The sequence below is a fragment of the Theobroma cacao genome, chromosome 1, assembly GCF_053813885.1.
Source record: "Theobroma cacao isolate CCN51 chromosome 1, ASM5381388v1, whole genome shotgun sequence".
In the NCBI taxonomy this organism is placed as follows: Eukaryota; Viridiplantae; Streptophyta; class Magnoliopsida; order Malvales; family Malvaceae; genus Theobroma; species Theobroma cacao.
Window position 1 is genome coordinate 5,290,564 of NC_142639.1, and position 24,335 is coordinate 5,314,898.

General features: G+C 32.1%; 2 protein-coding genes across 2 annotated transcripts; one reads left to right on the forward strand and one right to left on the reverse strand.

Moving 5' to 3' along the window:
* Positions 1 to 2,583: 2,583 nt before the first annotated feature.
* UBP3 (ubiquitin-specific protease 3) lies at positions 2,584 to 7,657 on the forward strand. Its single transcript, XM_007047882.3, has 6 exons — positions 2,584 to 3,001; positions 4,154 to 4,270; positions 5,153 to 5,251; positions 5,481 to 5,669; positions 6,328 to 6,509; positions 6,893 to 7,657. The coding sequence occupies exons 1-6, from the start codon at positions 2,885 to 2,887 to the stop codon at positions 7,293 to 7,295; spliced, it is 1,107 nt and encodes a 368-aa protein (XP_007047944.2). The 5' UTR covers positions 2,584 to 2,884; the 3' UTR covers positions 7,296 to 7,657.
* A 179-nt stretch (positions 7,658 to 7,836) lies between these two features.
* LOC18611563 (signal responsive 1) lies at positions 7,837 to 16,983 on the reverse strand. The gene is made up of 13 exons (XM_007047883.3): positions 16,653 to 16,983; positions 16,022 to 16,141; positions 15,129 to 15,244; positions 14,839 to 14,927; positions 13,890 to 13,932; positions 12,499 to 12,706; positions 12,236 to 12,349; positions 11,863 to 12,143; positions 10,766 to 11,311; positions 9,911 to 10,596; positions 8,951 to 9,530; positions 8,458 to 8,781; positions 7,837 to 8,166 (listed from the first exon to the last, which is right to left on the reverse strand). Exons 1-13 carry the CDS (start codon positions 16,690 to 16,692, stop codon positions 8,056 to 8,058), a joined length of 3,258 nt encoding a protein of 1,085 aa, XP_007047945.3. The 5' UTR covers positions 16,693 to 16,983; the 3' UTR covers positions 7,837 to 8,055.
* Positions 16,984 to 24,335: the final 7,352 nt, after the last annotated feature.

Below are 24,335 nucleotides of genomic sequence, written 5' to 3' on the forward strand. Positions count from 1 at the left end.
AATAGATAAGGCATTTTTCCCTTTTAGCCTTTTTTTTTTTTTTTACTTTATTTAAAACTATTATTTTTTAGATATATATAACGTAATTTATTTAAATATAATATTAAAATACTAGTATAATAATAATTTTATTATTTCAAATACAAAAACAAATCCAAACCTTAACTCTCAAAATATCTGCAAGTGCCAACTCAACAAACACTTTAAACTATTAAAATTTTATTTGATTGATATTTTTATTTGGATAATAATTTCTCAACATGAGATTTTAAAACATACTAGCAATTCTCCTTTTTAATTTTAATGTTTGTTTCCCTCTCTCTTTTTATGCTTTTGATTTGGGTTGTTGTGCAAAGAATTTTCTTACTTGAAATTGAGTTTGTTACAATTTTTTTTTCCTTTGGATATATAAGCATATAATTCAGAAACTCTACACATCCGTCTGCTAAGAAATATTACCAAATCAAAGCGAATAGTCAACTTTTTGTTCAAAAAGTTTGAAAACAATTTCTAAACAAAATATACACTTTTAAATATCCTTTCCTAACCAAACCTACTGTTTTTCCTTTATAAAGATGTTATTTTATCCATTTTTATTGCTAATGTACGACTTGAATTGCATTAAGAGGGAGAAACTTTTGAAAAGGTAAGAAGAAAAATTCAATGCAGATTCGTAAAAATAAAGGGTAATAATGTGACCAGTGACCACCACTTAATGAAAGTCAACACGACATAAAAACTTGCCTGCCATTGCCATTTGCCACTTGCCACCAGCAAAGCAATAATGCAACTAGTTTTTTGCTTTGTATTTCTGGGTGATCTACAAAGCACTAATTAAATTAATTAATTCTTTTCGATTCCTGGAAATTTGCAACAAATGCATGCAATTTTCTTAGCTTCAATCTCATGGCACTTTGCTATAATGTTATTATGATGATTAATTTTTGCTAACAAATGTCCTAATGATATACAGATACTTGTTAAAAATAGTATTTAGCATTAAATGATAAATACTTGAACTCCAATCCAATCTTGTAGAGGAATTAATAATGGAAAAAGGATTATTCTTCGTAAGCGTCTTAATCAGAATAATATTATTATTATTATTGTTGTTATTATTTAAAAAAGGAATGATGATGTAAATGGAATTTAGGCTAGCTAACATATTTTATGATTTTTATGTTTAAAAAGAATGCTATAACACATAGCATAGGCTTGGTATGAGATGACCATTCTATAGATCTATATTATTGGATTATTGTGTTTTTTTTAATTAAAAAATAAGATTCGAATTCTACTTTAAGATCATGTATTAATTAATGAGTCAAATGCACTGATGTTATTGAATTATTGTGTTAATAACTTTATATGGATGACATTCAAATATATGAGATATAAATGTAAATATGTGTACATATATAGAATTATTTTACTTTATAAAATGAGAGATTCAAATTTAATTTTTAAAATAAAAAAGTTATATTTACTATAAAATTAAATGTATAAGTGTATGACATTCTTCCTTAAGTTATGAGAGGCATTGATTTTTAAGTTTTAATAAATTGCATATCGTGATGAATGATAAGATTATGACGATGATCTTAAGAACTAATAAAACAAACACTATTTAAATTCATGTTTGTTGAACAAGTCTTTGCAAGTAATTTGTATGGTAGAGCTAGGATTGGACATATAAAGGTTCTCTGAATGAGGTTGAGCGAGCATTTTTAAATTAATAACTACGTTTCTCTTTTAAACTAATATTACTCATTAACGTTTATTTTTTTTCTCATATCTGTTCAAAATCAATGAATTGGTTGTTCTAATTTACATAAATTAAAAATGAATAATTAAAATTAGTACTTATGTGTTCGATCCAATGCCTAATGGTATTTACGTATCTCCTACTTTAAAAAAAATATAGATTTTCTATATTCAAAATTACGATTTGATAAAAAAAGGAATTGTTAATAATATAAATTAACAGTTAATACTCAAATTTTATCAAGTGTGAGCCTTTAGTACTTGAATATGACCTGTTGATTTCTTGATAAGATAAGATATATTACTATTAATTCACGTATGGTTATTAATATCTTTTCTGTTTTTTCAAAAAAAAATTGTCAAATTCCTCAATAAAGTTTAAAATTTGTTATTCACCAAAAAAAGTTTAAATGAGATTTATTCATGGCCAAATAAATAAGTTGAACTATTTTATTTATTTATTTTAATTAAAACAACATGGAAAAACATAGGAAATCTTATCCAATATTCCAAACCCTATCAATTAGAAAGAACATATATATAAAAAAATGAAACAAAAGAAGACTGAGGTTAGAAATTTGACGCATAATAGTAAAAAAGGACCTATTTATTGCAACTCATCCAAAATCCCGGTTTATATTTTTCATTTTACAGCTAGGCATCACATGACCATGAGTGGCAATAGCAAATAAGAAAGCGTCAATTAGTTTATTCTTATGTAGTTTACCCCTTTTTTTTTTATTTGTGATGCGTTCATTTTTTTTCCATCTGTTTTATTAATTTATTAAATTAAATTTATATTTTTATGCCACCATTTTCTTTTACCATCTTTATTTTCTTCGTCTCTCGTCTCTCCCCAAACGCTCTCAAAACAAAACAAAAACAAACCCTCATTTCCTTTTGCCTGTTTTTCACTGCCTCAAAACGGAAATAGGAAAAACGAAAACAAGTTTTTTTTTTTTTCTTCCCTTCCTCCAGACAAACCCTAAAGGAATTCAAATCGAACGGAGGAGAGTGAGAGCGAGCGAGTGGTGAATGGAAAGATAGAATAGAATCGCTGAGTTGAATAGGTCGGAAGAAGATCTGTGTTCGAGTTGTAGACAAAAAGTCAATTCTATAAATGGGCGCGGCGGGTTCAAAACTCGAGAAAGCTTTGGGCGACCAGTTCCCTGAAGGCGAACGATATTTTGGCCTCGAAAACTTTGGCAACACTTGTTATTGTAACAGCGTTTTACAGGTTTTTTTGTTTTGTTTTCCTCTTCCCCTTTTTAATAACGGTTAAATTTTGAATCTAATTCGGTTTTTCTTTTTTTTTCTTTTAAAAAAATTATGTTGAATTTGATCGTTTATGTTAATTCCAATATTATGAACTTGATTGCTTTTGAATTTTAAGCTATGAATATTTTTTTCTTTCGTATTTTCCTTTGTGCGAATTTTTTGTGGTACATATTTTTTATTAGCGCTGTTTATGCAAGTTTTCACGGTTTGTACTTTTCGGTTGCTGTAGCAGCATTTCTTTGGTGATTCCTTGTTGATGATTTGGAAAATGTGCTCATGCGGCTAGCTGATAGCGGTAGAAAGCAAATAAATTTTGGAAAATCCCTGAATCCAATTTACAACCTTTGATTTGGATTTGGTTCTATCATTTTTATGTTTAGCAGTGAAGTTCTCTGGTAATGACTAGCCGTGTTGCATTCAGGTCACTTGGTTGTAACAAATTTAGATTGAAATTAGGAAGGTTGGCTTTTTCATTTGTTTGCTGAGATGGTGTAGACCAGACATTGACCGTGGTAGACGACAACTAATATTAGGGAGAGAAAGCAGTCTCGGGGTTGGATGCTGGTGATAAAATAAATGATTATCCAATTCATCATTCCTGTTAAGATATTTTAGATTTCTAATATTTTTAATATTGCTTTTGTTTCTTCGTTCAATTAAGCTGTGTGATTGTTGTAAAGGTGAGTTTTGTGAAATATTTGGAATTTATTTGGTTAGATTAGTTTATGCATGGTATGATAGCTAGTGGATTTTGAAAGTTTCATGTGGCATTGAGAGGTTGACTTAGATTACACAAGATCTGAATTGTTTGAACACTCATATCTGGATGAATGCAACTGTAGTGTTTAAATGCTATATACTGTTACCAGACTCTTTAGTTCCTGTGACCACCTTCTTTTTTTTTAAAAAAAAATTTATGCTATGAGACTCTGAGATCTTTGCTGCTTGGCTTTCCCATTAATTTTACATGATTAGCGCATTTATGGTCATTTGGGCAGGATATGGTATAGTTTTATGTTGAGTGTTGGATGTTACTATTTAAATTTGTTGAACGACGGTTCCCCCTCAGTTGCTGATCAATGTCTCATCTCATTTATTTATTTTTTGTCAGGCACTTTATTTTTGTGTCCCATTTCGTGAACAGTTGCTAGAATATTATTCAAGCAACAAAAATGTTGCTGATGCTGAAGAGAATCTGCTGACATGCTTGGCAGATCTGTTTACACAGGTAATAAGTGTGCTTTTTTGGCATAGGAGGTAGTTTGTCGTATAGAAGCCAATGGTGTTGAAATGTTTTTTTTTTTTGAAGAGTCAAAGAATTTATTTTAAAATGATGTTTAGTAGCATTATTTTCTTTTTTCCTTTTACCATAACAATGCACATAAGTTGCAATGCCTTGTTCTGGTCTTGACCTTGATTTTCAATAGATTCTTTTAGTTATTTTTTCTTTTGTTATTTGCATGCTAGGAGCCCACGTGCATTTAGTTAGAAGAATGAAAGCCTAAGATATCATGTTCATTATGTAATGAAGATGGTTCACCGTATAATCTTTTAACAAGATCTGATCAGAAATTAAGATTTCTATTATTGTCAAATAGCTTTTAAAGTTTTTATCATTGCACAAGGACCTGGCTTCGTTTCAACTTACTTGCAAGAAGGGATGATGTGTGTGCATTTTTGTTTATTATTTTTAATCGTTCTAATGTTTTTGATAAATCATTTTTATCTCTAAATCCTATCAGATTTTATGCAGTGTGTATGATCTGCTTTATGTTCCTGTGCAAGTGTTCCTTTCTCATATCTGCTTCTCTTTTTCCTTTTTTCCCCCTTTCATTTTCTTTTGAAAGGGTTTGGTTTTATACTTCAATAATTGCAGAGTATATTATCCTTTTGGAAAATTGCTTATATCCTAGCAAAATTTTTTGTTCAAGGTTTTCTTTTTGACCATTTAAAGTCCTAAATTTCAGCTGTAGTTGGGAAGGTGACACTTTTTCTGTTTTCAGCAAATCTTATTAGTGGACTGATATATTCTCCCATATTTATTCATGCCACATATATGGTTTTACTTTATTACTATAGGGACCAACAGTTGGTTGTTCCTTATGTTTAGATAAGTTCGCAGAAGAAGAAAACAGGTGTCATTGCTCCAAAGCGCTTTGTACAGAGATTGAAGAAACAAAATGAGCTTTTCCGCAGCTATATGCACCAGGTAGTAAAGTGCTTTTTATTTGTTTGGTTCAAGTACCGCATTCACTTCCTTTATATTGATGAATTTTCATCTTGCAACTATGCTGCGGTTATATTTGCTTGGTTCAAGGTTTCAATTAATGTAAAGTAGTAGCTTTTTCCTTGGCATGTCAACCAAAACATTTGGACTTTATTTTCTTCAATGGAAAATGCAGAAGAGAATAACTATTTGTCTCTCTTTTCTTCGGTAGGATGCTCATGAGTTCTTGAATTTTTTGCTAAATGAACTTGTCGACATATTGGAGAAAGAGGCTCAAGCAGCTAAAAATGATGCAGAAACTTCATCACCACCTGAAAAGACTGCAAATGGGCCAAAGAATCCTCAGGCAAATGGTGTTCTAAAAGAGCCTTTGGTTACATGGGTACACAAGAATTTTCAGGTGAGTTTGCTAGTTATATTTCTATATTCTGATTAATTGTTCTGGCTTGTGCTGTGTTTACTTTGCTTGACACAAAATAAAGATGAAATCAAGTTATATTCTTGGTTGGGTTATATCTAAAGGAAATTATAACATACTTTGAAAGTTGAAACCTTGGCAGCATGACCAAAATTATAGGAATGTATTAGGTCTGAAAGCATTTGTGAAGAAAAATTAATTTAACCTATGCTTTAATAGACAGAGAAAGTGAAATAAATACAAGCATACTATCTGCAAATGCTTCAGGATATCATGGCTAAAATCTTTTTGTGGGTCCTTGTATGTAGGCTGCTAGCATAAAATAATATTGGTACTTGCATTAGTGCATTACTTTTACTTTTATATGATTATGATATCTCATTTATAATCCATAAGATAACGACAATGAATGGTGATTGCCTGTATCTTTCCCTCTTACATCTTATTTATTGACAATGTTTATAAAGGAATGCTATGCTTTGCTATACTTTTACTCTCCATTGAATTCTTTAGTAGAACAATTGTGCCCCAAATCCCTCCTCTTTGTGTTACCTCGTGAGTTTTTGTGTGTGGCTTTTTGTTTGTTTGCTCTGTGCATTTTGGGAAGAATCTTATCATCTCCTGGGGTAATTTGAGACAGGGAATACTTACCAATGAGACAAGATGCTTGCGATGTGAGACAGTGACAGCAAGAGATGAAATTTTCTTTGACTTGAGCCTTGACATTGAACAAAACAGTTCAATAACTAGCTGTTTGAAAAATTTTAGTTCTACCGAGACATTGAACGCAGAGGACAAATTTTTCTGTGACAAGTGCTGCAGGTAATTTTCCTTTATACATGTTTTAAATCCCTTGATGTGTTTTAGTTTGTAATTGATTATTACCCTGTTTTCTTCTCACATGGTTTAAGATTCATCTTGTAATGTAGTTTACATTGATATAAATATTTACTTGACTCCTTTTATCATGTGTGAGATTTTCAGAATGGCCAATTCTGGTCATGGGCTCAAATGAGTTATTAGTGTTATCCATTTTTCTTAATAGTTCAAAAATTGAACCGAGAATGTTGCATTTAATGGTTTTGTCTTTACAAATAGTTTGTAACTTGATACAAAGTTTATAGTTTAATACCTAGATGGTTCCAAAGATGCATATCATATAAACAATTAAACTTTGGAAAGGAATGATGTTTAGTTACTTGCAGTTTGCAAGAAGCCCAGAAGAGAATGAAGATAAAGAAGCCTCCTCACATCCTGGTTATTCATTTGAAGCGGTTCAAGTACATTGAGCAGCTTGGCCGGTACAAGAAGCTCTCCTACCGCGTCGTGTTTCCACTTGAGCTGAAGCTGAGCAATACTGTGGAGGACGCGGATTCAGAGTATTCTCTATTTGCTGTAGTAGTTCATGTGGGTAGTGGACCAAACCATGGGCACTATGTTAGCCTTGTGAAAAGCCATAACCACTGGCTATTTTTTGATGACGAAAACGTGGAGATGATCGATGAGTCAGCAGTTCAGACATTTTTTGGGTCAGCCCAGGAGTATTCAAGTAATACAGATCATGGGTATATCCTGTTTTACGAAAGCCTTGGCGCAAACAAGAGCTGAGAAGAGGGTTTGATTTCGCCAACAGTAGTTATTCTATTCTCTCGGACCTCATTTTTCTTAAAATTGTCTATGCGTATTAAATTTTTTTTTCACTTTTATTAAAAAAAAAAATCATTTTCCAACCTTGTGGGAAGAGCTGGCATGTATCAGTGAGGTGATGTGGGTTGCGAAAGAATGTATACTTAGGTTGTTGCCATGTACAGTGGATAGTGGAAGCACACTGTCCTTGTTTTTTCACAATAAGAGGAAAAAAAAATAGCAGTGTATATGGTGTGAGAATATCACAGAGACAGTTTGTATTCTTCATGGTTGAGCATGTTTTTAACATTAGCAATGCTATTGGAGTTGCTACCAATTTCCTAGATAGATGTTTTTGTTTTCCCAACAAAACAAATCAGATCCAACTGCTATGACTATCTGATTAGGAAAAAGAAACAAGAAGAAGCAACCGTTGGCGCACAGTTAACATTGAGCAGCACCCACTGTGGCCAACATTTGGAAGGATAACAGGGTGGTCCTAACTGAGATATTACTCTCAGAGTGTCAAGCAAATAAATACTCCATGTAGATGTAGCATGGCCGTGGATCAAATGATATGTCAAAATTATACAGCTGTTAATCCCAACCCACTTGATGAGTAAAGGACCACCAAATGAATCGGCTTGTTATGTTATTTACAGATGAATTATAGCACCCCTTACTGATGATACGCCAGCTCAAAGTCAAACAAGATTTACAAAGAGAATAAGGGGAGATCAGTTCACTCAAGGTGTGTATGCATGAAGGTGTCAGCATCTAACAGTTTTTCTAGATCAATCAAGTCTTCATCCAAAACTGTTTCTGTACTGCTGAGAACCTTATCGTACATGACCTGCCAAGTTAATTCAAATAGAGAAGTTCTGCAACATCAGTTGTGTCAGATAAAGTACTAGGTTTTCATGCATACTATTAACTCCTTATACCGATACATCCATGATATAATACCAAGATCTTGCCCAGTCATTTCACAAAAGCAAGATTTATTTGAAAACTCTGGGCATCTCTGCTAATATTCCTTGTTCAGTTTAATAAAGAAGCTTCTGTAAGTGAAATCATGCAAGAGGCATCATCTATCTAGTACTTTTACCGACTAACAAAATATTAGAGAGAATATTTCAATTACCTTTGTCTCTTGGATCTCAGTGACGACATTCTTCATCCTACTATATTGATCTCTGCCTGCAGGATTCTGAGCCATGGACTTCACTCTGGCTAGTGCCTTCTGTAACCTTTCTTCTGTTTGCTTCCTTCCTTCTTTCAGGAAATCATAATCATCCTCCTTTGGGGGTGGTGCACGTATGCTGGGGCCCTCAGTGAGTGCTTCTGGTTTGAATCCACGCAAACCACTTCCTTTCCGTCTCCATCGCAAGATCACCTTCTCCAAAATTCCTACTGACCAGACTATCTTCCTATATGTTTTCCTGACCTGATGGCCTCTTACATGAGCCTTTCATTAGAAAAAATAAATAAATAAATTAAGCAATTTTTTTAAAAAATACTAACAGTTAGAATTCAACAGCTATGCTTGTCTCGAAAAATCCTTGCTGGATAAAGGGGAGGGGGATGACTAAATATAAAGCAAAAACCATAAACTAGAGCAGCAGTTGCAATTGAACCTGAATCTTGACAATCCGTTGGCGGATTATTAAAAATTCTTTTCTACCCTTCCAACCACGAAACTTATTTTGTATGCGAATGGCAGCCGCTTGCACGTGCTCATCATGTTGTCCAGGCTTGTTTGACTTGACTGCTATAAGTGAAAGAGCACGCTCATTTGACATTCCAAATTTACCATCACCATACTCTTTTAGCTGCCTTTTCTGGAAGGACTGCACCCTGAAGACTTGATGAATACGAGCAGCAGCTTGAGTGGCATTACGAACAGCAGCTAATGAGTCTTTTAACGATGGGCCATCTGAAGCATCCCCACAGCCGAGTGGAGCTGTGCTTCTCTCCAAAATTTTCTGTATTGCATCTGCTCTAGAATCCACGGTATCGTTATTGCCTTGGTTATCCAAATTGAGGGATCGAAGGTGGAAACTCAAATCAGATTCTGCAAGATAACCAGAAATTCCTTTATGTCCATTGGTAGAGGCCAGGTCAGCAGGTGTTCTGCCTAAAGGATATTTAGGAGTTGGATCTGTTAATGCTCCAGGAGCTGCACCCAGTGAAATAAGGGAAGCAACTGTGCGTTCTCTGATGTTAAAGAAAGTTGATATCAGTGGAAGCCAGACAGACTAAAATAAGTCATAATTCATAATACATAGATAAGCTAAAGGAATAAGTAATATTTTTTTGTCTCATATCATTGTACCTAAAACAACCATTAAAAGGTATTTGCTACCATAGGAACCACTATTTTTGGAAGCCTATTTGGGGCATCTACTACAAAGTTTTTTTGCAAGCTCCATTTTACTAATAATTCTTTCCTTCTTCAGATAAATTCACACTTAAAATATACCTACAGCCTATATACCCTTTCTTGTGTAAAAATGGTCCATAAGCAAAATATTTAAAAAGATGAAAAAGAAAAGAGACAGAGAGGAAAATTCTACTTCAATTTTCAAGTTGCACACCTGCCATAAGATGCTGCCCAATGAAGTGCAGTCCATCCATTCACATCCCGGAAGTTAACACTTACACCAGCAACTATAGTGGGCTCTAAGGCCCAATCATAGCCAAGAGCAGCTGCAAAATGTATGACACCTTGGCCACCGTCATCCAATATATTAGGGCCTTTACCACCTTCAGCTACCTTCTGCAAGAGCCATACACGCAACTTCTCTTTCAGTAGCTTCTGAAGCAGCTGCTCCTTCATTTTTTCTGGGGAAATCTCTTCTGCGGAGTTATGCATCAACATCTGATCCCATTCCTTGATATCCTCTTTCAGCAATGAATTAATTTCATCACTCAACTGGGACACATCGGCTACATTGTAGGTAATAGAATACGGAGACCTGGGGCCAAGGCACAACAATCTACCAAATCGCATGTCAAGAATTTCATTGGTATTACTGCGAGGGTAATCCATAGTTTCCATATGATTGACTCGGTATTCAAACTCTCGGACTTCACTACAAGCTAATCTGTTGGAGCATGTAACATAGAAGGGAACCCTGCCAGCCTTGTGTATTGGAGTGTGGCAACGAAGAACTCCATCTGCTATAACCTCTGCTGGAACTTCTACTTCCCCAAACATGCATGACCATTTACAATTTTCGGCCTCATCTCTACTCTTCAGGAACCTTCCCGTGATGAGGACCTGTGTGAGTTGTGGAAGAAATTAGGGAAAAAGAAAAGTTAAAACATAAGAAAACGAAGAGTTTTTACAAGCCATTTCATTTAGGAACTAATTCATCGGTATTTCCCATCATCAGTAAATTGTTGATATTTCAATGCTTGCTTTGCATATAAAACTTTTTACAGCTTACCTTGATTTCCGAGCCTACGTATGCCCAATTTGGCGAAAAATCAATAATGCTGAAAAGCTGATCCTGGGATAAGGAAGGACCCAGCAAAAAGGTATCCAGTTGCCCTTGAGAGGGAATAGTGGAAACATCAACCCCATTTTGACCTTCAACCGCATCCCAGTAGGCCCCAGAACTGGACTGCATATGTGATTCATCTACATCTCCAAGTTCTTTACTCATCCAGCGGTTGAAACTATCAAGCTTCTTCAGACCTTCTTCCACTAAAGAACCATCAAACAAATGCTGTCTCATAGCAGAAGAGTTAATGGATTTTCCCTCTAGGGTCAAATGGCTCTCTGGATCTGGTTTAAGCGCATATCCATGCTTTCCATTTGAGGGCTCTATCTGTTCGTTATTTTGCATAGAGTTATCATGTTGCTTGTCTGGATGCACATGGTGATTAACTTCTTGTTCATGAAATCTAAAAGTAAGATCATATCTCAAGTCTGGATGCAATTTCTGATTCAATGGCCACTTTGATAAATGTGAAGAATCACCTTCAGAAGCCTGTTTAGAGGGCAAATTAAAACCCAAGAAGTAATTAATTGGAAGAAGAAAAGGTAGCATATATAACCAGCCAGATGCATGAAACTGCAGCAATGCAACTACAGCATATCAAACTAGGTTACAGGTTTTAAAGACCTGTGTGTGCAATTACAGCTGAAATGACCCTAACTGCCATTATTATTATTATTTTTTGAATGGCAATGCAAAAAGAATTTCGTAATAACCAAGTTATTGCAAAGATTACAATCAACCAAACCTAGCCAAGATACATTGCACAAGCAGCCCCAAAACAAAGAGGAATTAATAGAATGAGAACTAGAAAAATTTCAAAGATTACAATGACCCTAACTGCCATTATTAATGCTTTTTTTTTTCCTAAAAATATTGCAATTCAACTCTTAGCCTTTATTAAGCAAGAATTTTCAAAGCCATTACCACAGATAACCATCGCCAAGAAGAATTCATCATTTTGGAAATTACCACTTCCACTTGGAATTTACCACTTCCACTTGGAATTTACATATGCTAAACAAGGTAAATCACTCCATTACCTGCCATTCTTCTTGAACAGGTGCCTGATTGTCAAACTCCTGCTTTGTAAGAAAGCTGTTATTGAATAGCTGCCCCATGGTATCACGTTGTGTTGAGGAAAATGGTGGTTGATGTTGTGCAGATTCAACCCCAGGAGTACAATTTTCCAACACATCCTCCCACGAAGTGAAATCAAGGTTCTTCTGGGGCTCATATGTTAATCCAGCATCATTATACTCTCTACTCTTGTCTGGTTGGGTAAGTTGAAAACCAGTGCCTGATGGCTTTCCATGATAATCATCTGTTAGCAGTAAAGATTAGTGGTTAGCAAAACCTGAAAGGCCAAAGTTAACACTAAAAATGGAATAACACCATGTCAAACAACTAGCGTACTTGAATGTGACAGAGGAACATAAGGATCAGAGAATCCAGAATCAACCCTCCCCACAACAGGTTGTTGTAACTCAAGAAAAGAGTTGAACTGTGAACTTGCTTGATGATTATAGTCTGCATCAGATCATCTTCATTGGTAAGAATAAGAAACACAATAATACATTATTTATCTTCAAAGTGAAGTAATGACTTCAAAATTACACAAAATTAGCACCTTATGATTTATTAGGAATTTGAGCCATATTTAGCTACAATAAACACACCTGATTCGGCATCTTCATATTCCGATGCCTGCACACTGTTCAGGCTTGTTGTATCTGTTGTTTTTGAAGGAATTTGACCATTATTAGGATGAAAACTGGAAGACACAGAACTTTCCATCTCAGAATTGGGTAGAATTCCTTCAGTGTCTTGGGAATATGGAATAGCTTCTTCAGTCTCTTTGATGCGGTTAAAATTTGTCCTATTTCCCTGACAAATTTCAGAAAGCAAAAACAGAATATTAAAACTAAATGGCTCTTAATAGGAACTGTTTAAGAAACTTATTGATAACACTAGAGAATGAGACAAATGTTGAATTCAATCAACAATGTAAAACACCAGGTTCACAGTTAAAAGATGTATTTGATCATGTACAATTTCATCCTGTGATGCCAAAGACCTTTAAGGTTGTAGAAATTATTCAGGACCAATGTTTTAGTATGTGTTGTTGTTCAGATGCTAATGCTCTTTAAAATGAGCCAACGATAAAGAAAAGGTGCGAAAATGTAGAAAATAGCAGCCTGTATGCTCCCTCAAAAGCTGTTTAAGAAACCTTTGTTTTCCTGATTCAGGAAACAATTGGAGTAAAGTGGTAAAGAATGGCTAGTCCCATTACAAAGGTGACAATTCCAACAGCCAATGCAAGTTGGTCCAAGTTGACGGCACCAAAAAGACAGTAGAAGATGGGAAGGAAGAAAAAGAACAGCGTTCAAGGCACAGATGGCCATACAGCTTAGACAGAGATAGCTAAACAAATAAAGAGGGAGAGAGGGGACAAATAGTGGGGATAGCAACAGAGGAAGTATAAAGCTTATATGCTTATGCCCAAATAGGATAAGACTCTATTCAATTAAGCATAGTAGAGAACAAAAGCTAACATGAATCACCAGCTAATGTATCACTAACTATATATGTACAAACTCTTAGATAACTCGAACTAAATATGTAAAAAAGTATAAACTATATGATTTATAATATATCACCATCAACATAAAACACAGTACAAAAAGTGATCTTTATCCTTAATCATAGCCAAGAGCACAATGTTTAGGCTGGCTGAAATTTGGCACACTTAATTAAACAATGAAGTAAAAATAAATGTAATTGAATGCATCAACTTTTTTAGGACATCCAGACTGTACAAGTTCAATACATCCTGAAAAGAAAAGGCAAAAAAAAAAAATGTTGGGTAGGTAATATTGATATTTCTGCACCCAGACTATTATCTAAAGTAGACATAAACAGCTTTAGATTTTGAATTGCAATCAGCCAAAGAGCCATGTTAATGAGTTATGCCATAAAAAATCATAAACAAACTTTTTCCTTAAAATTCTTTCTAAAGATGATGGATAAACGGGAGGAAGAAGAAAATTGTGATAGAATAAGGTCTGACCTTTACTTCTCGATAGTGAACTAGAACAATGTGTGAGAGATCCCTACACACAGTAGTTAATTATGTCAGCGACCAAAGAGGGAGCTTAATAACAAGCCCCTCCATAGATTAATACTACAGCAAAGAAACTAATTACAATTTCAAGCAAATAGCACATGCATTTCAGAACAAACAAACATGATCCATATTAGTAGAATTGATTGCTGAAATTAGCAATCGCCACCAACTTTAACACATTGCTTGTCAGATATTCTACTACCATAAAGCAATAAAACACCATGAAAATACAAGAAATCTTAAGTTTAATATTGCTTTATGTTAACCTCGTCAAAAGGAACAGATACAAATCAAATTTTGAATACGTTTTCTTTATCTCAAAGCAGAACTTCTCACATTTTAATTAAATATAAAAACTATCTTTGTGATGGAACTAATAAATAAAAATTTCTAAATGCATGTAATATAGAACCATCCTATTAACAAACAAAGAGAGAATACATGGGCAGAGTACAGGCTTTTCCAAAAGGAAAAAAATTCTATAATGTGAGCAGAGTTGCCTTTGTGCATCAGTTTAACTAACATGAAATAAATTAAATCCTAGGTTCAAGTTTTCATAATAGAAAAATTCAAGGGCAAGGAAACAAAGGATAACATGAATCTTCCAGATAGGATTTCACTGCAAAAATTTTAGAATATTAATTTCTCCACCACCTACCTTTACACAATCAAACTCCATAGAACTTTACAGAGGAAGATTTTTAAAAAATCACATTCAATTATTATTTCATTGAATACAAGAACTAATCATCAAAGCTTATTCCATAGCTAGCCTATAAGATAAGTAACTAAAACTGAGTATTTTATTATTTTAACTAAGACATAACAACACGTATACGCACACACAACATTGTGAAAACATCTACCACCGCACAAACTTTTAAAGACTCACTCTTCAAGCATCCAATAACTGCGTCTTTGAAAATTTTCGTTATCTTCTCCATGAGCATAATAGCAATGCAGAACATCAATGCTTCCAGCCTGAAAAGATTTCCATTTGTCCAAAGTTTTTCACTAAAAGCACAGAAAATTTCATACGAAATGTGTTCCCTCTTCCCCAAAAGAATCAAATTATAAAAAAAAAATGTACAAGAAAGTTACTAGGGCATAGCTGCATAATATCAGCTTTAGAGGGGTGCCTTCTTTCCAAAAAATGAAAAACAAGATGAGCCAGATTCTTACCTTGAGTCTCTCATGAGCTTCCTTCACTGTTTTGCCATCCTTTTTCTTCCTCCAGTTATGGCCATCCTTTCTAAAGTATCTCAGCACCTTTCGATCAAAAAGAAAAAGCGAACCACCTGAAAATGAGACGAATCTTAAGTTTGGAGAATTCAATTTGGTATCTGAGCACACGTAGGACACACAATCAAAGAAACTATATATTATTAGTAGTATACATGTTTATGCTCATTATGGGAGAAGATGATGAATCAAACCCAAGATAAGTAATCTTGAATAAAAAAAGTATTAAGACAAGCCCTAAACTGTAAATGATTTGGTTATCCATAATCTACAAATTATCAGTTAAAGAAGAGGTCAACTTAATACCCAAATACACAAAGGTTTTTTTTTTTTTTTTCTAATAAAAAATCAAATATCAGTAGATTTTAGGAACCAATAAGCCAATAATATTTAGAGGTCAACATAGTAATTTAATTTCCAAGAGGTCAGCATAAATGGTTGTATGTCTGAAGCACAATCCAAATCCCAATACAATACCTAAGAAACAGAATAAAATAATTGAAAAGGAGAGCCCCTCAAAAGAATATTTGATAAAAAGAAAATGACCACTGCAATTCCTTAAGTTAAAGATATCTCTAGGAAATGTGAATTGAAACCATATAAACAAACAGAACTAGAAAATTAGAAGGAATTGGAAATGGGGAGGAATGAGTAAACAAACAATCAACAATTATGAAATACATTCCAAAAGTCCTAATCACAAAAGATCATGCAGGCATCACAAAAAACTAAGTTACATTTTAATGTATGGACAGCAAAATTTTTGACCTTATCAAGATAATTATCATCATGTAACAGCATGAACCGTCAAATGCAATTAAAAAAGTTCATACTTGGTGGCATATGTGCAGGTTCTGGAGCAATGTGAAATTTCTTATAATCTTTAAGAATTTCACATATTTCAGCTGGCCTTAGCCACCTGTGCTGTGCTTCCATTAGTATCTGCTCAATATCTGCACCATACAAGATGAGAGTTAATGAAAATCTATGCATATAACTTAAAATCAACAAGTACAAACTGCGAAATAACTCAAACCCTCACATTAACTTGTTAAAGTAAAAGCTACTCCTAATGCCAAGATAATGCACGTTTTCTATACAACAATATCATCACATTATCATTTCCTTTCGAATTTTTACCCTAAGTTTCTTCTTTTTCAATAAAAATTGAATACCCTTCTTAAATACTTTTTTGCAACATAAAAAAGACTCAATTAAGCTAATACTCTTTTTATCAAATCAAATCTTGCAAACAAAATGCAATTAAAACCCACCTCATAAACTAAACATTAATATAGGTATAAAAGGACAAAGTTTAACTGTAAATTGAACCATAAAAAAAAGAAAGCAGTGGAAAAAACCAAGCAAAATTTTACTTTCACTAAAAACCCAAGTGAATAATAACGCAAAAAATTGAAAAAAAAAAGAAGTAAGAGGAGATAGAAGAGTCAATTATATACATACCCAGTTGATTACTAAGGCCATAGCGCCTAGTCTCCGCCATAATCTTTAGTTTCTTTCTCTTTTCTCTTTTAACTATCTTTCTTAGCTCAAAAAAGTGAAGTTGGAGGCCTTTACGATCCGTTAAAGCTATAAGAAAAACGCGGTTTTTCGAGAAAAGAGAAAGTGGGTAATCAAGGAAGCGCACCCTCAAGGAAAGTTTTAATTTACCTTCTTAACAAAATACCAAATATTGAAAATTTATTGTAGCATATACAGGAGAAAGAGAGAGGAAATGGAACTATCAGCCAGGAATCAACGTGTTAGTCTTTCAGTTCAGTTTAGTCCACTCTTTGACGTCTGTTCCGGGATACTTCTTTTACTGTAGTTTTTATTTTAAATATCTTCCCTTCTTTTTCCTTTTCTTTAGAATACTCACCCGCATTTTTTTAATATTGTTTAATTAGGAACTGTATTAAACAAAAAATTTTTCCAAATATCATAAAATAATATAGCTGATTTTAAATGATTAAAGAAAGATAATAAATTAGCTGTGTCTCAACTTTCACTTGTGAACAATTGTCACTTGGACATAACCACTTAGCTCAAGCAGTAATAATGGGGTTGGAATTAAGTAGAAAATTTAACTTCTAATCAAAACGCTAACTCCTAATCTTTTATACTAAAAAGAACTTTTCATTTAGTTATACTTTTTTTTTTACAATTGAGAGGGAAGGATTCGAACCCTATTCTTAAGACAAGAGATTATACACCAACCAATAAGCTAAATACTCGAGGGCTTAATTTAATTATACTTATAATGTATAATATTTGAGAAAGTCTGTGAATTATTTATGAAATTTTAAATAATTTCAAAATTATAAAAAGACTAAAGTATCTTTTTATGTTATTAATTTAAAAATTATTATTATATATATATTTTTTAAAAGAAATAGCACGATTGGTGCTCCCCAACTCCCCAAGAAAGGAAGCCCGATCGGAGCTCCCTAGATTAGAGAGTTTTTTTTAATTAATAAAAAAATAAAATTAAATAATAGTAATTATAAAAATTAATTAAGAGTAAAATTATCTTTTTACTCTTACTACATCAACTGTAGACACAATTTCAATTTCAATTTATATGTATTTTTATATTACATTTGTTTTTACTATTTGTCTTTACCTTATTTTACTTTAATAATTTCACAATTTAAGCCCAATTTCAACCAGTTTTAAAATGGATCTTAATTCTTGGGTTTGTGGCCCAGAAACAAGTCCAAAAGAGGCAATTAGAGGAAAATCGAATTAAACAAAATCAAAATAGACAAAATGATGATTAAAGCAAGATTAGTTAAAAAACTTTTCAGAGGACACAAATAACAGAACCAAAAAGGCCAGTTAGCAAAAAACCAAAATCGTATAATGCAAAGAGCTCTGCCAGGAGCATGAAATTGCACCTAGCAGAGGTGAAATCATTGTTGTTCAATTTTCTACTAACGCAAATGTACGTATCGCAAAGATAATATAGAGATGAGTAAAGTATCAATCCCACAGATAATTAAATTAATCTTTATAGTTAACTACTAAAATTAACATACCTTAATTTTATCTAAACAATTAAAATTAAAAAGGAAAATTTTAATTAATAAACTAATAACAAAAACTAAAACTTAATCTAAAATCTATAAGCAAATTTACTTTATTAAATTTGAATGACTACCAGACCTAAGATTATGATATCCCTCAATACTTTATCTAATTATTACCTCTCTCTCTCTTAACTCAGTTTAATGGATTAAGTTGCTAACCTAGAGTCCTAAATTATTTACAAGTCTCTGTCGAATTTCTCATAAAAATACATTTCCCAAATAATTTACTATATGTCTATGCAAATTATGTTAAAGAAATATTCATTAAGTTTGTGCTCTAATTTTGGCTACGTATGGCTTATAGATGTATGTTTATCCTATATGCAAATCAAATCAACTAAGTGTATTCGATCATACGATATTCTATTCAAGGTCTACCTAAATCTCCTTCGTCAATATTTAACTTAGGTTTCCAATTCAATCTAATTGGTGGCTAGTCAACTAGAAGCATTAAGAACAGAATAAAATAAACAACTTAAATCCATCAAACATAAGTAAAAGAGAGATAAATAATTCATACTACATATTGAGTTTAATCATAATCTTAGATTAACAATTTAATTCTTCATTAAGTCATATATCATCATTGAATAAAATTTACATATTAAAACCAAGAGAATAAAAGAATAACAAAAAGATAGAAAAAACCAAGGAATGTATTCTTGATCTCCAAATCTCCTTGAATTCTTCAAAGTCCTTTAATAACTCTGTAGCTTGACTCTCAGTTGTCAATCCAGTGTTTTCTTCTCTTCCCTTGAAGTTTTCCTAAAAGTTGTTTTTATAGACTTTGAAGTTAAGCTAAATTGGGTGAAGAAAGAAGTCAATTTCAGCTGGGATGTCCTCATCAGACTCTGTAAGTCATAGCTTTGCCCAATTAATTAACAGAAATCATAATTGCTCTAAGACTACTGCAATGCATCAACTTTTAATAAGATTTTTGACCATCCTACAAGCTGAACTGGGCAAAGTATAAACATAAAAGTTGTAGATTTTTCTCTTATCTTTCTAATGGTCTAAGAATTGCTTCATTTGGAGTTTTGTAACAAAAGTTATGACCAAAAAACCGAAATATATGTATTGGAAGTATGCACCTTGAAATTGCTCTCATTCTTTCATTAAAATCCTTCTTTCATCAAACACCTACAAAAGCCCAATTAAATTAATAACAACCTATCTTAACCATATTAACACCAAATCAAACATAAAATTAATCACGATTAGATTGACTCACCTAAAATAACTAATTTCAAATAATTAAATAAGAACTATTAATTTCTATGCATCATTATAAGAACTAAACTAAATTATTACCAAAATTTAGTTCAAATAACTCTATATCATAGAGTTATCACACCCGCAAACTTAAGATTTTGCTAGTCCTCAAGCAAAACATAAACAAAAAAAAAACTAACTTACGAAATTCAAATTCACTTAATGAAAATTAACATAAATATAGTTACTCTTACTACTACTATTACTAAAGATAACGTGCACCAAGTCAATGATTTTTTTATAATTTTTTCAAAAGTATGTCTATTAATAATTAACCTAATGAAACATATAGGCCTCATTTAAATTCATGTTTCAATTCTAATGCAAGCATATTCTCGAATGGATTTCTGTATGTGTGTGAAATTTTTTACCAAAAATATCATGACATCCGAATGAGTTTATGCCAACATAAATTTCAAATTAGTACTAGATTTTCATAGATTTACTTTTCATCTCTCTTTACACTAATGTAGACCAATACAAAGCTAGGGATCAATAGGACTTTATAAAGCTTGTAATGTATGGCTAGGGTCAAGGTATGATAAAGGATACTAATGTGGCTTAAATCATCATAAGCACATAATTATTATAGGACCTATATATATAGAGCTCTATTTTTCTTCTCCTAGTACACCTTTTTTTTTCATATTTGAACTTTTCTTTCATTCAACACATTTTTTTTTTCACAATTTCAGACCTCTAAACTTATTTTCTTTGCATTGCAGGTAGTGGGGTAACTTTGCATATTTTGAACTTTTTTTTTTCATCAACGTCACCTTTCCACTTTTTTCAACATTTAGCTCAATTTATATTTCTTAAAACAATATACATGCTTAGGAGTGAGGGTTGCAAAATTGAAATTTAATTTTAAGGTTAAACTCAATTATTATGTAGTTAAACAAAGAAAAGAGAAATTAGGCTCAAAAGGGGTATACTAGGGATAAAGATTTAATAAGATTGACTTTTTAGGCTCAAACGGTCCAAAGATGACCTAAATCATATCCCTAACTAAGTATTGCATAGAATTTCACCTCAAGATAAAATCAAGCAAATTCTAGAATTCATGATATAATATAAAATTTACATCAATATAAACCTTCTCTAGATATACAAAATAATTCAAAGTAAAATATATAGTGCTCAAAATTGTGAAAATCACATCCTAACAATGACACTTAACAAAAGATTTATCATGAATCCAAACAAAAACCTTATTCATCAAAGGCTAAAAATTCGAAACAACTAGTTATCATCATTGGATAAGAAAAAAATCATTGAAAAAAATTGGCACAACTTTACTTCTAGATTCCTAAGGTTCAACAAGAAATAAATTCTTTAACCAACTAATCCTATATTAATTATAAATACGCATGCAAATAAAATTAGAGCTAAAACTTTCACAGAATATTCATCATCAGAAAAATAAATTCACCTCCCCAAACTTAAACTAAACATTATCCTCAATGTTAAAAAAAATAAAGAAAATGTCAAGAATACTCTCCTGATGATTTGATGAATTTTTTAAAAGCTCTAATCCTCCTCTTTATTGTTATCATCTTCATTGCCACTTGGAGGAATTTTTTTTTACTACAAAAAATAAATAAATAATGTAGAGAAATAAAATAAATAATAAATAAAAATAACTGAAAAGAAAATAAATAAAGAAAAAGTTTTTTTTTGTTGGGTAATGGGTAGTCCAAATAAGAAAAAGGAATTGGGTTTGGTTAATGGGCTACCCACATAATGGCGAGTAGTGGGTTGCCAATTCAGAGGGGGGGGGGGGGGGGGGGGGGGCGGCTACCCATGTGGGAGCAGTAGCCCATGTCCAAATGGCCTCTTTTTTTTTTTAAGAAGCCGCGGCTCACGTTGTTGGAAGCTCGCTAAGCAGTAGCTTACCATTTTTTTTCAAATTTGTTTTTTTTAATTTTTTTTGAAATTTTTTTTGAACTTTTTTTTGAAATATTATTTTTTTACATGAAATTTTTTTTTGAAATATATTTTTTTGAGATTTTTTTTGAATTTAAAAAAAAAATTAAAATTTTTTTATGAACATGCATAAATAAAAAAAAGTGTTACTAATTTAATAATTAAATAAATAAAAATAAAGTAAGTTAGAGTGCTTAGGTTGCCTCCCAAGAAGCGTTTTTTTTATAGTTATTAACTTGACAATGATACCCCCTTCTGCACTACTTTATACTGCTCGAGATTTTCTTTATTGACCTTGACTGCTCCGATAAGTCTACTATAAATCTCGATAATATCATAAAGATGAATCTTTACCACCTTAAACTTGTTCCCCCAATATGGTCTAAGATTCTATCTGTATAGGGATACTAGTTGCATTGAACAAATTAAATATCACTTCCTCTTCCTTAATTCTTAAAGTTATTTTGCCATTCTTCACATCAATAATTGCTCCAGCTGTAGCTAAGAATGATCTTTCCAAAATAAGAGGAATTTTAACATCATCTTCAATCTCAAGCACAATGAAGTCCACTAGAATGTATAAATGCCCAACTTTAAGCAAAACATCCTCTATAATCCCAACTGGGTGCTTGATTATTCTGTCTGCTAATTGCAAGGTAACTATAGTAGGTTGTATCTCTTGAAATCCAAGTTTTCTGGCAATAGACAAAGGTATTATTGAAACACTAGCACTTAAATCACATAAAGCTTTAAAAATTTTAAAACTACCAATAGTGCAAGGAATAGAAAAACTCCATGTATCTTTAAGCTTTGATGGAAGCTTATTCTGGATTATAGCACTACACTCTTCAGTAAGTGCAACTGTCTCAAACTCTTCCAATTTCCTCTTTTTGGTCAGCATGTCGTTCAAGAATTTAAGATAACTTAGCATTTGTTCTAAAGCTTCAGTAAAAAGAATATTAATATGCAATTTTTTAAATACCTCAAGAAATCTCTAAAATTATTTGTCAAGTTTTTGCTTTTGAAAACATTGAGGAAAAGGTGGTGGAAGTGTGGGAGCATATTTTGATTTTTCTTTGAATTTTCAGCAGATTTTTCAACCACAATATCTTTTTCAGCATCTTTTTTAATTTCTTTCTCATCATATTGAATTAAAGTCTCAGGATTTAATACTTGATTAGTTACCTCTTTACGTACCTATTTTTCATTGCGGAGAGTGATTGCCATATAATGTTCCTTACCTTCTTTTTTTGGACTGGGTTCAACATCACTTGGTAAGGTACCTTGAGGTCTAGAATTTAAAGCACTGGCAAGTCGGCCCATTTGTATCTCAAGATTTCTAATTGAAGTTGTTTGATTTTGAATGAAGGCATCAGTCTTTGTTATGAATGCATCAGTCTTTGTCATGAATTGCATGATCATATCCTCCATCGAAGGCTTTTTCTCTGGCATAAAGGCTTCAGATGGAAATCCAGGGGGAAAGTTCGACTTAGCCATTGATGAAGACCCTTGGTTGTTATTTCATGAAAAATTAGAATGATTCCTCCAACCAGGATTATAAGTGTTGGAATAGGGATTGTTATGTTGCCTATTTCCAACAAATTAACAAAACCCATAATAGATGGGACAATTGTCATTGGAATGTCCTTCCCCACAAAATTCACACGTTGTGCAAAGCACCAAACAGTGCATTTTGTTTGAAGCTTGGTGGGCTGGTGTTGCAAGTTTGGTGTCTTCTTGTAGGTTGTTTAACCTGGGCAAGTCATAGCCCAAAGAGGTAAAACCTTCCTCCTTATGTTTGTGGATTAGTTGTGATTTGGGTCATTTGGGTCTAATCCATTTTATTTGGTTAAAAATTTATTATTTGATGATATAGAGTGAATTTAAATTACTTTAGCATAATATTTTAAAAATTTTTAGATGATATTTTATGGTTTGGAAATTAAAACAAATAGAAGAATATAAAAATAATAATAATAGCATAAAATAACAAAAATGTTTTAAATATGTTTAAATGAATATGTATTTATAAAAATATATGGAGTTAGGTAAGTGAAGTGTGTGTGTGTATATATATGTGTATGTAAATAAAGAGTACATGTCTAGAGAAAATATAGTTATTGTAATAGATTTAGCTAAAGTAAAAAAAATTGATATAGGAATAAACAAATGATTAGTAAAAAAAAAAAAAAAGGAAAAGTAGACATTTGTTGTCAAGTGTTAAAAATGGTGAGGTAAGGAAAATAATAATTATAATAATAAAATGTATATTTAGGATCAACATTAATAATAGGAAAGAATGTAAATCGGATCTCAAAGTACTTCAATGTTAATCACGGGGATAATATATAAGTTGCACCAATGATGGGATGTTTATTTAAAACGCGAGAAGTTGTAATTTCGAATAAACTTTTTATAGGATCGAGATTTAAATTAAGACTCCACCAGTACGATAAGATGGTTTAATTTTAAATTTTGATATTTCTAATCCTAAATAAATAAAAATTACATATACTTAATTATTAACTAGTCAAAATATAAAAACAAAAGAAATAAGGAAATACTAATAATAATAAATATAAACAATAATAATAATAAATATAAAAAATGAGATGCATAAAAAATATATATGAGGTTTTTTAACAGAATATAGGATTATATAAAATAATGAAATTCATGATGATAAATAATTAATAAAAATCAAAATTAAAAAAAATAAACTCATCATAATAATGAGTATGGCTAAAATATAAAGGCATATTTATATAATCATAAAAAAATTATATACATAAATTTATAAAAAACATATATACGCAAATAATAATGATTATGGAATAAAAATATTGGGTTAAAAAATGAT